This window comes from Vicugna pacos, chromosome 13 (genome assembly GCF_048564905.1).
Source record: "Vicugna pacos chromosome 13, VicPac4, whole genome shotgun sequence".
Lineage (NCBI taxonomy): Eukaryota > Metazoa > Chordata > Mammalia > Artiodactyla > Camelidae > Vicugna > Vicugna pacos.
The window spans coordinates 32,212,242-32,224,779 of NC_132999.1; the positions used below are offsets into that span (position 1 = coordinate 32,212,242).

Consider the following 12,538-nt stretch of genomic DNA (forward strand, 5'->3'; position numbering starts at 1 on the left):
CAAAATTATGCTAACTGTGGTTCTCTTTCAATGGTGGGATTTCATTCATTTTCACTTTCTAAATTTTCTGGAAATTTGCAAAGTGACAAAAACAAGTATGTTGTTTTCATAATTACAAAACTTTTAAAGGATCTTTAACTTAGGATGACAGTAGTTTTCACTAAGAATAATTGAACCCACAAAAGATCCAAAATTTCTGGATAAAGTTTCTAATTGACCCACCTTTCAGTACTTTCACCCTTGGGGCTATCAGAGGTAAAGTGACATGGTATTAAAAAAACAGCTTCCACTGAATGGATGGTGGAATGTGGATAACCCCTGGAGCAAGAATGCTGGTAGACAATTCTTTAATCATCCAGTGTAGATGCTCCTGCCATCCTTGGTTGGCACCAGATTCAGAGATTGTTCCTGTTGACCTTGGAACCTCCAACCCCCATGGTTTTATGGAGTCCTAACCCTGCATCCACCACACGCTGGTTAAGTAGAGAAATGGATTTCTTCTGAATGTCCATGAGGCACCACTTTTACCAGGGAAGGCTGGGCACAGGGCTCGTACATAGCCAGGAGTCCACACATCAACTTCTAATCGACTCAGCCCTGGCATACCCACACTCCTCCAGGAGTCTGTGGAATACCATCCAGGCACATTTCCCCCTGTGTAGGTGTAGAATTTCTTTATCTGAGGAGGAATGTTCCCCCTACTCCTCAAAACACACACACACACACACACACATACACACAATGTCACTACCCAATATGTTGAAGGCCCTGCCTTCCTGAGACTGTAGCTTACAGTCAGCTAGTGATTCAACTGCTCAGCCCACAGCCAGCAGGCCCTGTCAGCCTACCAAACCTATTACCTTGCTAGCTGACTTCATTTCCTCCAATGAACATTGCACATTCTGCCATTCAGGAGGTTAGATAATACATCATCCCCATATAAAAGGCCCTTATGTCTCCCCCTTGGTAACTAATTAAAGTAATTTGTTAATTCTTTATGTCTACCATGATCCCTTCTTATGTAACTGATTGTATATGATTGGTCAAATCCCACAGATCATGTGCTCTGTTTTAATAAGTGCCATACAGTTTCTAAATGATTATGCTAGGCACACTAGCATAATGTGTGATGAAAATTTTCTCTTTTAATTTCTTAGGTAAAAATTATTGCACAGTGATTCTTGAACATACACTTTCATTTTTGATTTGCAAATAGGACATGCAGATTTTGCAATCCTATCTTTGGAGCTACAGGTTAAAACAATAGTCCACTTGGACCACTAGATGGTGCACACATATGTCAGTGAACTGTAGGTTAAAGGGGCTTGTCACCAGGTTAGATTTAATTCATCACCACTGGTGTGGTACAGACAGCAGGAACTGTTCGAGTCCAGGAGAAACAGTGATCCTGTGGGTGGAAGTGGAGGAAGGAAGGTCTTCAGGGGAGGCAGATAGACAGTATTGCTGGCTGCAGACATGGTGAGAGCAAAATCATAAAAGCAAGAAACGCCACAGATGTGGCAGAGGGAAAGTCCTGGAGAGGAGAGAGCATGCTTACTTTCCATGCGTGATGAATTCCTACCTAACAGAGTCATTGCAGAGGGAATGATGAAATAGTTGAATCATTTGAACTGGACGACATCAAACATTCCTTTCAGTCTTTGTGCTGAGCACTGGAAATAGAGACGTGAAATGACAGTCTTATCTCCACTAAGGACCTCATGAGAGAAACAGAGAAGGAAACAAATAATCAAGACAGATCGTGATACAAAAAGTAGGTTTTATAAGATGTACTGGAAGGACAAAGGGTGAAATACTCTGTTCTGAAGAAAGGAGAGAAGGAGATTAGGTTTGGGAGTTGATGTGCAGAGAAGGCCTCATGGAGGTTTTGAGACATGAGGAGGCAGGCAGCTCCGTGAAGATCTCGAGATTAGGCAGAGAGGACAGCACGAGCAAAGGCATGGGGGTTTGAAAGAATAATGTGGGTTCTAGGAAGGGTTCAGTAGAGTTTAGCAAATGCCACTGTGAGGGCCACTGTGTGCCATAAACTGAGTAATAGATGTTCCAGGCCCTTACAATGCCCCTTGGCTAGTAAGGAAGACAAACATACGCTGAAAATTGCAGTATGAGAGCATAGCTTAAAATTTGGTCTCTTAAATTCTGACTCTGTCCTTTGAGCCCCCAGGGTCTTAGCTACAGGGATTTTCAGGCAACTGTCTATACCAGAAGAGGGAGCCCACAAGCACAGTACCTGGCTGCATTTGACTCAGTCCCTGACCGTATTTCAGTCTCACTCACTCATTTTAGAGATGTGATGTTTGAGGCCAGAGACAAATAGCAAGTTATCCAAAGGCACAGAGAGGAGCTAGGACACAAGTCCAGGTCTGTCTGTGTTCCTGTCAGGTTTTCTCCCCTTTTTTCTCTCCTGGACCCTGGACATAGAATCACCATTTAGAGATAGCTCTTAATTAGAAAATAGACACTTTTCAGATAAATAGACCTCCTTTACCAATGCAATCATCACAAAGTCAAGCTTATGGAAAAACAGAAGGACACGTATTCTTTCCTCATGCATGAGGGAAGTGCCAAGCCAGACAGGTTGGCCTTGGCAAAGGCAGCCTGAGCCAGTTGTACTACTGGCCTGGTTCTGTGTTTGGGAAAGAAGGCAGTCTGGCTCCAGCATTCCTTTGAGCCCGCATGTGTGGGTGTGTGTTTCATGTCAGCACTAGGATGTGCACTTACAATGTAGGTCAGTGACATCTTGGAGTTGCACTGTTTGCTTGAAAATGTCAACTGGAATGAGTTATGAGCTGGCAGAAAAAGAGGGATGTGTGACTGAGAAGGCTCTGATAGCATACAGACCTGCTTTTAGGGCCCTGAGAAGTCATTAAAGCAAGAGGTAGAGAGATGCTTGAAGAGGTTTTAACTGGGACAGATCAAAGTTAATGGAAGAGGAGGGGGACCACAAGGGCCAGGAGATTTGAGACCAGGTTTATGAAAAAAAAAAAAAGAAGGAACTGGGACTATTTAGCCATAAGAGAAGATGACGCAGATCTTCTTCACATCTCCAAACTGTATCGTGGGCTGAGGCGGCTAGAAACAGTGATGGCGTCATAAGGAAGCAGGATTTAACCCTGATCAAAGTAGAGCTCTCCAGCTGAGAAAAAGTGAGTTCCCCATCAAGTGAAGGGCTAAAACAGAAGCATTTCACGCAACTGGTGGGGACATTGCAGAGCGTATTCCTGTCCTGGTGAGCCTTTGAGACCTAGTATCAATAATTCTGTGTAAAGGGGCAAGGCAGGTTTTATAAACCAAGGGTCACATGGTCTATAATAATAAAACATCAATATAAAATAGCTCTTTTTTTTGAGCACCTGTTGAGTTCCAGGCATCTTGCTGAATGATTTATGTGCATTATCATATTTTGGGCTTTCAAGCCAGAATCAGAACTAACTGAATTCTAATCCTGGCTCTGCCATTTAATGAAGTGTAGTCTTAGGCAGATCATTTGTCCTGTCTGAACCCCATGTCCCTCTGCTGTGTGACACTAACCATGCAGGATGGCCAAGAAGAGTATGAGAAGAAGTGACACATCAAAGTGCCTGGTACCATGCCTGGCCTATAGCTGGCGCTCAAACAATGTAGCTGCCTACTCCTTTCTGCTTAAGCAGAATTTCAGGAAGCCGTTCTAGGGGAGAGGCAAGATAAAGAGGGAAATGTAAATGAGGTGAAGTATAGCAAAGGAGCCACTGGATGAAATGCCAGATAATCAGAAGCTCCTGCAGTGAGTATCCTGAAGCAATGGTTCTCAACGTGAAGTTTATTAGGACCCCTTTCTAAGAAAAAGAATCACATTATTTCTAGTACTATTAATGAAAAATCATGTGTAGAAAATAGACAGGTTGACTGAGGCTTAAGAAATCCTGACTTAAGTCTGTAAGAGAGTTGCTCACCACTGCCCCATCCCCAGCCTCCAATACCCTCTTCTCCACCCTCAGGTTCCCATGACATCCAGCCCAGGACAGAGATTCCCTATAAGTGTGGTGTGATGGGGGCAAGCCTACAAGACATTGATCAGCTCAGCCCTTGGGGCTGCCAGTTGCCCCCAAACACAAGCAGATTCATCCATGTGGCCTAGTGTACCTGACAAATCTTATTTTCTGTGACTGTTGTATATCACACACACATGAGGATTCAGTTAGAGAAGGAATAGTTTGATCACCAGTAATTGAAATTATAGCATTATTGAGAAGATTCAATAAATAAACCAGCCCAGGAGTATCTTGATTAGAAAGGAGTATCAGGAGGGTGACAGTGACTTAAGGATCCAAGGCAAAGAGGATAATCAGGATACCATACACTTAACCAGAGCAGTCAGTGTGAGCAAAAAGAAATCTGAGGTTTCCTGGTACAGAGGAATGAGCCATGGCTGGGAGTCTGAAAAGGGACTTTCTTTGTGGCCACAGGTAAGCCATGGTCCTCATTTTCCGTAAGTATATTAATAGGTTTGACTGGAAGACCTCTAAGGCCCTTTCAGCTCTGACCAGAAAGGCCGTCCATTCACTTTCATCTCTAGGGTACGAGGCCTCCCTGCAGAACTGCCAGTGAGACCACATTCTCCACAATGTGCCCTGCTCTGCGAGTCTGAATATCCCCTTTGCATGTCCACCCTGCCCTGCTAAGCAACAAGTTTGGCTTTGGCTTGAATCAGTGCTCTCACAATGTGTTTTCTTTTGCAGCAACAGCGGCAGCTTGACCTCCTGACAATAACCAGCCCCGGTGAGTAGGTTTGGTCATTTCTGCTTTGGCTTTTCCCTTATTTCTCAGAGTGATGCTTGGCTGCCTGTCCAAATGCAATTCCTGCCCTCTTCCTTTGACTCCCTGAATGAATAGCAGAACCGTTGCAATATGAATGATCCTTCTCCCCTGATCCTCTATCCCATTGGCAGTTTCTTTTCTCCTTCCCAACTCTGCTGCCTTCTCTTGGCTCTGCAGATGGCAGGGCTGATACTCTGGTGCTGCTGCATGTTCCAGGGCCAAGTTCTCCCCAGATCACTCGATGAACTCAAGTGCCAAGGAAATGCCCTGGTCTCCTGACAAATAACTTTCAAAATCCTGAGGAATGGGGAAGCTTCCCAGTAGATGGCATGCAATGAAAGGACAGCTTATGAGGAAAGGCCAATCTGGGAAGTGGCCAGGTTTGGTCTTCTGTGCTGAGGGTCAGGATAACTCTTGTCACTCTCCATTAAAAAGGACAAGTTCCCCAACAAAGCTGTGGCCTTGGGATTAAAAGGTCCTTTCTTTCTCCTAAGCCTGGCATCTAGCCTAGAAAGAAGTTGAGCAGTTTAGTTTTGCCAGAAGGTATTTTACTTTGGTTTGGGAACTTGAGGCAAAACTGGCCAACAAGAGATGCTGTTCTCTCTTGGAATCCAAGGGGCTGATGGTGCCAGCAGGGTTAATGACCATTCAAGAGTGGTTAAGGTGGTTTATCTTCATCCATTGGTGACATTCAAAGTATTTAATAGCCCTGGCGGCCTCCTGCTGTGCGAGGCATGAACTTCGGTTACTGGACTGTGGGGAGATGGTGTCTTGGGGAAGGGACTGGTGTGGCAGAATGGTCACGTAGCAGAGTTAGGGGCTCTAGGACTGGCCAATTACCAATAAATATGGATTTCAGTATTTTACAAGCAGTATAGCTGTGCCATGTCATCCCTGCCTTCCCTCAAGCCTGTTGCTGTATCCAGGACCAGTTGGCTCACTTAAAAGGAGATTGAGAAATTGTCCTCTGCAGGCACTGTCTTAGCACAAAGGTTGGCTATCAGTCTGTATAACTGAGATATATGACAATGGCTGCAAATGTAAGGTGGATCCACCCAGTTCAGGTGCCCTTACTGTATTTCCACCTGATAGAACTCTTTGAATTTGGAATTTTAGAAAAACAAAGATGAACTGGTTTGAAAATGTTTAATCTAACCCACAGAATGAACTATGTTTAACATATATGTAATTAACATATATAGAAATTCCAAATCATGAGCTAACATAACTAGAATGGCTCAGTTGTATGAGCTACCAATCCCTTCCCACTAAGATACTGATGAGGGATTATCTTTGTCCTGTCCAGTTAGTTGCTCTCCGTGGTGACTGCCCTGTTCTACATGTGCTGACCCAGACTGCCTGCTGTCACATCCCAGTCTCCCAGTCACACCCTGATATGATGCTGACTTATAAGTTGGGGAGGGTTCTTGATCTATCTTCAGTTGCTTTAGAAGGGAACTTTCAGACCCTTTTAACTGCATTTCTTTGGCGCCCGTTCTTTCTGTTCCTAACTGCTACGCACTGTCAAGCAGAACAGTTTGACTCTTGGTGCACTCTTTTTGGACGACTGTGGAACTGTAAAATGTTAAGCAGTACCAGAGTTTGGAATGGCTTATAATTTTCCCTATTTTTAAATGACTACCTTCTGGGCCAAAACTTCTCAAAAGGTGTGTGGTGGCACATGAGTGTACAATACTGCAAATAGGCTTAATCTGTGTGATATTGTGAGACACACACTTGTGAGGTATTGATCCACTCATCTCTCAGGGGTACATGTAAGTACTGGGGGAGCTGGAACCCCCAAGGTGGTAGCCTATACTCCAGTGTGACAACTATTATCCACGTGTACCATGACTTGGAAAGGTTAGGAAGCACCGTCAGACTGTATTATCTGGACAGCAGCATTCCATGTCCAAATCACTCTCCTCTATCCTTATTAACCGTCTCTCACTTTCAAAGTCATCCCCATTCCCCACCTCACCAGAAGCTGCCACAGCTAGCAGTGGCATGGTTCCTTTCTGGGGCTGCCAGTGAAAGGGAATAGCTTACTTGTACTCCTTGTCAGATCATCCTCAACACAGAACTGCAGTCTGATGCTGCCACTCCTTATCAACCTGGAGCCTTCAGAGATGCTGCCTGGGAATTTGGAAGCCTTAAAAATCTGTGTTATCTTCTTTAAACTATTATTTTTTATTGTGAATAATTCTGAATATATGCCAAAGAGTAGATACATAATAGAGAGTCATTCACTGCCTCTCACCCCACCAGACCCTTGGCTTTATATCACCATTGTGGCATCTATGGCACAGAGTCTTCTATCTAAAAAAAATAATAGATCTAGTTGAGACTTTTCTGTACTCCTACCTGATTGCATCTCTTTCCTTTCACCCTATAGGTAACCACTGTAATAAATTCAATGATTTTCTGTATCTATGTATACAAAAATATAACTTGGAATTGTCAGATTTATAAATCTTTAACCGATCATCATGATAAACATGAAATGTATCCCATTGTTTTTATAATATGTATTTTCCTGGTTACTGATGGGGTTGAATATCTTTTCACATGTTTATTGGCCACTTTGATTTCTTCATCTGTGAACTGACTTTTCATATCACTTGTCCATTTTCTGTTGGGTTGTTTCTTTTTATTGATTTGTAGTTCTTTATTATTCTGAATATCAATTCTTTGTGACTTTTTTTGAGGGATGGGAGGTATTTAGGGTTTTATTTATTTGTTTGTTTGTTTGTTTTAATGGAGGTACTGGGGATTGAACCCAGGACCTTGTGCATGCTAAGCATGCACTCTACCACTGAGCTATACCCTCCCTGCCAATACTTTGTGACTTACATGCACCACAAATGTCTTCTCCCAGACATGGCTTGTGTTTTTTTATTTATGATGTATTTTGATTTATGGGAGTTTAAAAAAATTAATGTAATTGAATGTATTAATCTTGCTTTATAAGCTTTGCTTTTATGACTTATTTAAGTAACCCTTTTCTACTATATTCCCTACATATTCTCCTGTACTCTAAAAAATGTTGTTTTTAAAAAAATTATTTTCCACTATAGTTTATTATAAGATACTGAACAGAGTTCCCCGTGCTATACAGTAGGACCTTGTTGTGTATCTATTTTATATATAGTGGTTTGTATCTGCTAATCCCGAACTGGCAACCGTAAGTTTGTGTTTTCCTATGTCTGTGAATCTTTCTCTGTTTTGTAAATAAGTTCATTTGTATCATATTTTAGATTCCACATATAAGTGATATCATATAATATTTTCCTTTCATTGTGTGATTTACTTCATTTAGTATAATAATCTCTAAGTCCATCCATATTCTTGCAGATAGCATTATTTCATTATTTTTATGGCTGAGTAGTATTCCTATATACGTATAGGATTACACTGCAAATGTCTTCTCCCAGACAGTGGCTTGTGTTCTTTGATTTATGATGTATTTTGATTACACACACACACACACACACACACACATACACATCATCTTAAGTCATTCATCTGTTGATGGACATTTAGGTTGCTTCCATGTCTTGGCTATTGTAAACAGTGCTGCTGTGAACATTGGGGTGCATGTATCTTTTTGAATTGTAGTTTTCTCTAGATAAATGCCCAGGAGTTGGATTGCTGGATCATAGGATAAGTCTATTTTTAGTTTTTTAAGGAACCTCCATACTGTTCTCCATGGTGGCTGCACCAATTTACATTCCCACCAACAGTGTAGGAATGTAAATTTCTTTTCTTCACACCCTCTCCAGCGTTTTTGATGATGGCCATTCTGACCGCTGTGAGGTGATAGCCCATTATGATTTTGATTTAAATTTCTCTAATAATTAGCAATGTTGATCATCTTTGCATGTGCTTATTGACCATCTGTGTGTCTTCTTTGGAGAAATGCCTGTTTAGATCTTCTGCCCATTTTTTGATTAGATTGTTTGATTTTTGTTATTGAGTCATATGAGCTGTTTGTATATTCTAGAAGTTAAGCCCTTATCAGTCGCATCATTTGCAGATAGTTTCTTCCAGTCCGTAGGTTGTCTTTTCATTTTGTTTATGACTTCCTTTGCTGTGCAAAAGCTTGTAAGTTTGATTACGTCTCACTTGTTTATTTTGGCTTTTATTTCTATTGCCTTGGGAGACTGACCTAAGAAGACGTTGCTATGGTCTGTGTCTGAGAATGTTTTGTGTATGTTGTCTTTTAGGAGATTTATGCTGTCCTGTCTTATATTTAAGTCTTCAAGCTATTTTGAGTTTATTTTTGTGTATAGTGTGAGGGAGTGTTCTAACTTCATTGATTTACATGCAGCTGTCCAGCTTTCCCAACACCACTTGCTTGAAGAGACTGTTTTTTCTCCATTGTATATTCTTGCCTCCTTTATCAAATATTGATTGACCATAAATGTGTTGGTTTATTTCTGGGCTCTCTATCCTGTTCCATTGATCCATATGTCTGTTTTTGTACAAATACCATGCTGTTTTGACTACTGTAGCTTTGTAGTATTGTCTGAAGTCTGGGAGAGTTATGTCTCCAGTTTTGTTCTTTTTCCTCAGAATTGCTTTCATAATTCTGAGTCTTTTATAGTTCCATATAAATTTTAGGATTATTTGTTCTAGTTTTGTGAAAAATGTCATGGTAATTTGATAGGGATCGCATTAAATCTCTAGATTTCTTTAGGTAGTATGGCCATTTTAACCATATTAAATTCTTCCAATCCAAGAGCATGGTATATCTTTCCATTTCTTTAAATCATCTTCTGTTTCCTTTATCAATGTTTTATAGTTCTCAGTGTATGTCTTTCACCTCCTTGGTTAGGTTTATTCCTACATATATTTTTTAGTACAATTTTAAAAGGGATTATTTCTTTACTCTCTCTGATATTTCATTATTATTATAAAGAAATGCAACAGATTTCTGTATGTTAATATTGTATCCTGCTATCTTGCTGAATTTGTTTATCAGTTCTGGTAGTTTTTGTGTGGAGTCTTTAGGGTTTTCTATATTTAGTATCACGCCATCTGCATATAATGACAAAAAATTGCCAAGTTTTATGTCACACTTTGGTCTTCATTTCATTTAAGACTGATTGTTGTGTATGACAGGAATTAGAAATTTAATTTTTGTTTACATATGGATAACACATTATCTCAGTACACACAATAACTAGTCCATCCCTTCTCCTACTTGTTAGAATTTCACATATGTCATATATCAGTCTCCCTATATACAGAATCTGTTTCTGACAATGTCCTTCTCCCTTTCCCATTAATAGTTATCTTTTGAAAGCACAATTATGTTTTCTTTTTAATAAAATCTAATAGTTCTTGCATTGTGACAGGTGAATTTAATCTGTTCATATTTATTATTAGTACTAATATATTTGGACTTTTTTTTATTTGTGCTTTCTGTTTATCATTCATACCTGCTTTTTTACATCATCTGCAGATTTGAATGCTATCAATTTCATTTCTAACCTTAACTGGTTACTTTTTAGAAATGCACCTGACTATACATTTTATTTTTACAAAGTCTACAGTTTTTCAAAATTTCTGTCATTCTTTCAGCCACAAAAAGAGCTTTAGCATGCTTTAACCACCTACTGAATGCTACCCTGTAACCACCTAATTATTATTGTTTATAATTTTAAGTTAAACTTTTACAAAAAAGAAAAACAATGATGATGATAAGGGCAGATTGATTTTTCCTACAGTCCATAAACTTTTGCATTCTATTTATTGTATCCCAAAGTTTTCCTTTGTTACCTTACTAAAGTGAATCCTTTAATAGTTGTTTTAGTAGAGTCCATGTGCAACTCTCTTTATATATATCCTCATTTTGACTTCTCTCTGGAATGATAGTTTGCTAGGTATAAATTCTAGTTTGAGGAGGACTTTTCTCTGTACGTTATGAGTTTTTTTCATTGTCTTCTGACTTCCATAGCTGTTAATAAGATGTCTTCATTATTTGTTTTTGGTAACTTATCTTTTCATAGGTCAGATTAAAGATTTTTTTTTAATCTTCATGTTCTGCGTTTTCACTTTGATGTGTCTAGGTGTGAATTTCTGTTCACCCTGCTTGGTACTCTTGAGTATACTTTCTACCTGAGAATCTATGTCTTTCTTTAATTCTGAGAAATTATTGGCAAATTATCTCTTTAAATATTACTTTTCCCTCATTCATTTTATTCTTTTTCTCAAGGATTTCTATTAGATAAATGTTGGATTCACTCAAATGAATGTCCATGGTTCTTTACTGAGTTTTCATAAGTTTTATTATCTTACTGCACTGATTCTGAGTTCCCCAGAAGTAACTTGAATTCATAACTTTGCTTTTTGACCATATCTAGTGTAGATTTTTTCCTGCCTTTTTCAATATCTCGATGACTATATATTTTTAATTTCCAAGATTTCTAATTTTGTTCATATCCACCTGTTCTTGTTTTATTTTTGCCTATTCTGTTTCATAATTTCTTATTCTGTTTTAATGTCTTCATTTGTTTCTTTGAACATCCTCAATATGCTTATTTTAAAATCTTTGACAGTTCTATAAAATAAGTTTCATCTGGAGTCAATTCAAGTTAAAAGTGTTGATTTTGTTTAGTATAATTTTTAGCATTCAATTTCTTCATGCATTTTGAAATTCTAATTTGTAATATCACATTGAGGAGTAAGTTTTCTGTTATTCTCTTTCCCCATCCCTGAACCCACAATCTCCAACTATGCTTTCATCTCCCTATGTGGTGGTTTTTGCATTTGACTTTACCCCCATTTTTAGTATAGGACCTGGTAAAGAATGGGAATGTGGCAAATCCAGTGACAAAAAGTCAGCAGGATAGCTTGGTTTTGCTTCTGATTCCTGTGTCTCTATTCCTTACCTCTCTAGGCCTACAACACACAGGAGCTATCTCCTGGTAGTTCTACAGTAGCCTTTTTTTTCTAGGCTCCTTTCATGATAGAGGAGCCTCACCCTAGGTCCTTGCTCTAAGCAGAAGATCTTCTCTGATCTTCATCTCCAATAGAGCACTTTTAAGAGACCCATAGGAGGCCATTCTGACAGGTGTGCAGTGATACCTCATTGTGGTTTTGAGTTGCATTTCTCTGATAATTAGCAATGTTGATCATTTTTTTCGTGTGCTTATTGGCCATCTGCATTACCTCTTTAGAAAAATGTCTCTTCAGTTCTTCTGCCCATTTTTAAATCAGATTGTTTGCTTTTTGATGTTCAGTTTTATGAGCTATTTATATTTGCTGGGTATTAACTCCTTATCAGTTATATCATTTGCAAATATTTTCTCCCATTCAGTAGGTTGCCTTTTCATTTTAATGATTTCCTTTGCTGTGCAAAATTTTTAAGTTTAATTAGGTCCCATTTGTTTATTTTTGCTTTTATTTCCTTTGCTTTAGAAGACAAGTGATGTCAAAGAGTGCTCTGCCTATGTCTTCTTCTGGGAGTTTTATGGATTTCAGTCTTATGTTTAAGTCTTTAATCCTCTTTGAGTTTATTTTTGTATATGGTATTAGAAAATATTGTAATTTCATTCTTTCACATGTAGCTGTCCAGTTTTCCCAGCACCACTTATTGAGACTGTCTTTTCCTCGTTGTATATTGTTGCCTCCTTTATCATGTATTAATTGACCTTAAGTGCATGGGTTAATTTTTGGGCTCTCTCTTCTGTTCTGTTGATCTATATGTCCATTT

At 39.2% G+C, this 12,538-nt stretch overlaps 1 protein-coding gene across 12 annotated transcripts in view; it reads left to right on the top strand.

The window, feature by feature from the left end:
* BEND5 (BEN domain containing 5) overlaps positions 1–12,538 on the top strand; it is a 925,317-nt gene that overhangs the window by 798,513 nt on the left and 114,266 nt on the right. For all 12 annotated transcript variants that reach the window (XM_072974483.1, XM_072974486.1, XM_072974480.1 and 9 more), the window contains one exon: positions 4,740–4,779. In XM_072974483.1, the coding sequence (XP_072830584.1) occupies positions 4,740–4,779 (40 nt within the window). The remainder of the gene's footprint in view (positions 1–4,739; positions 4,780–12,538) is intronic.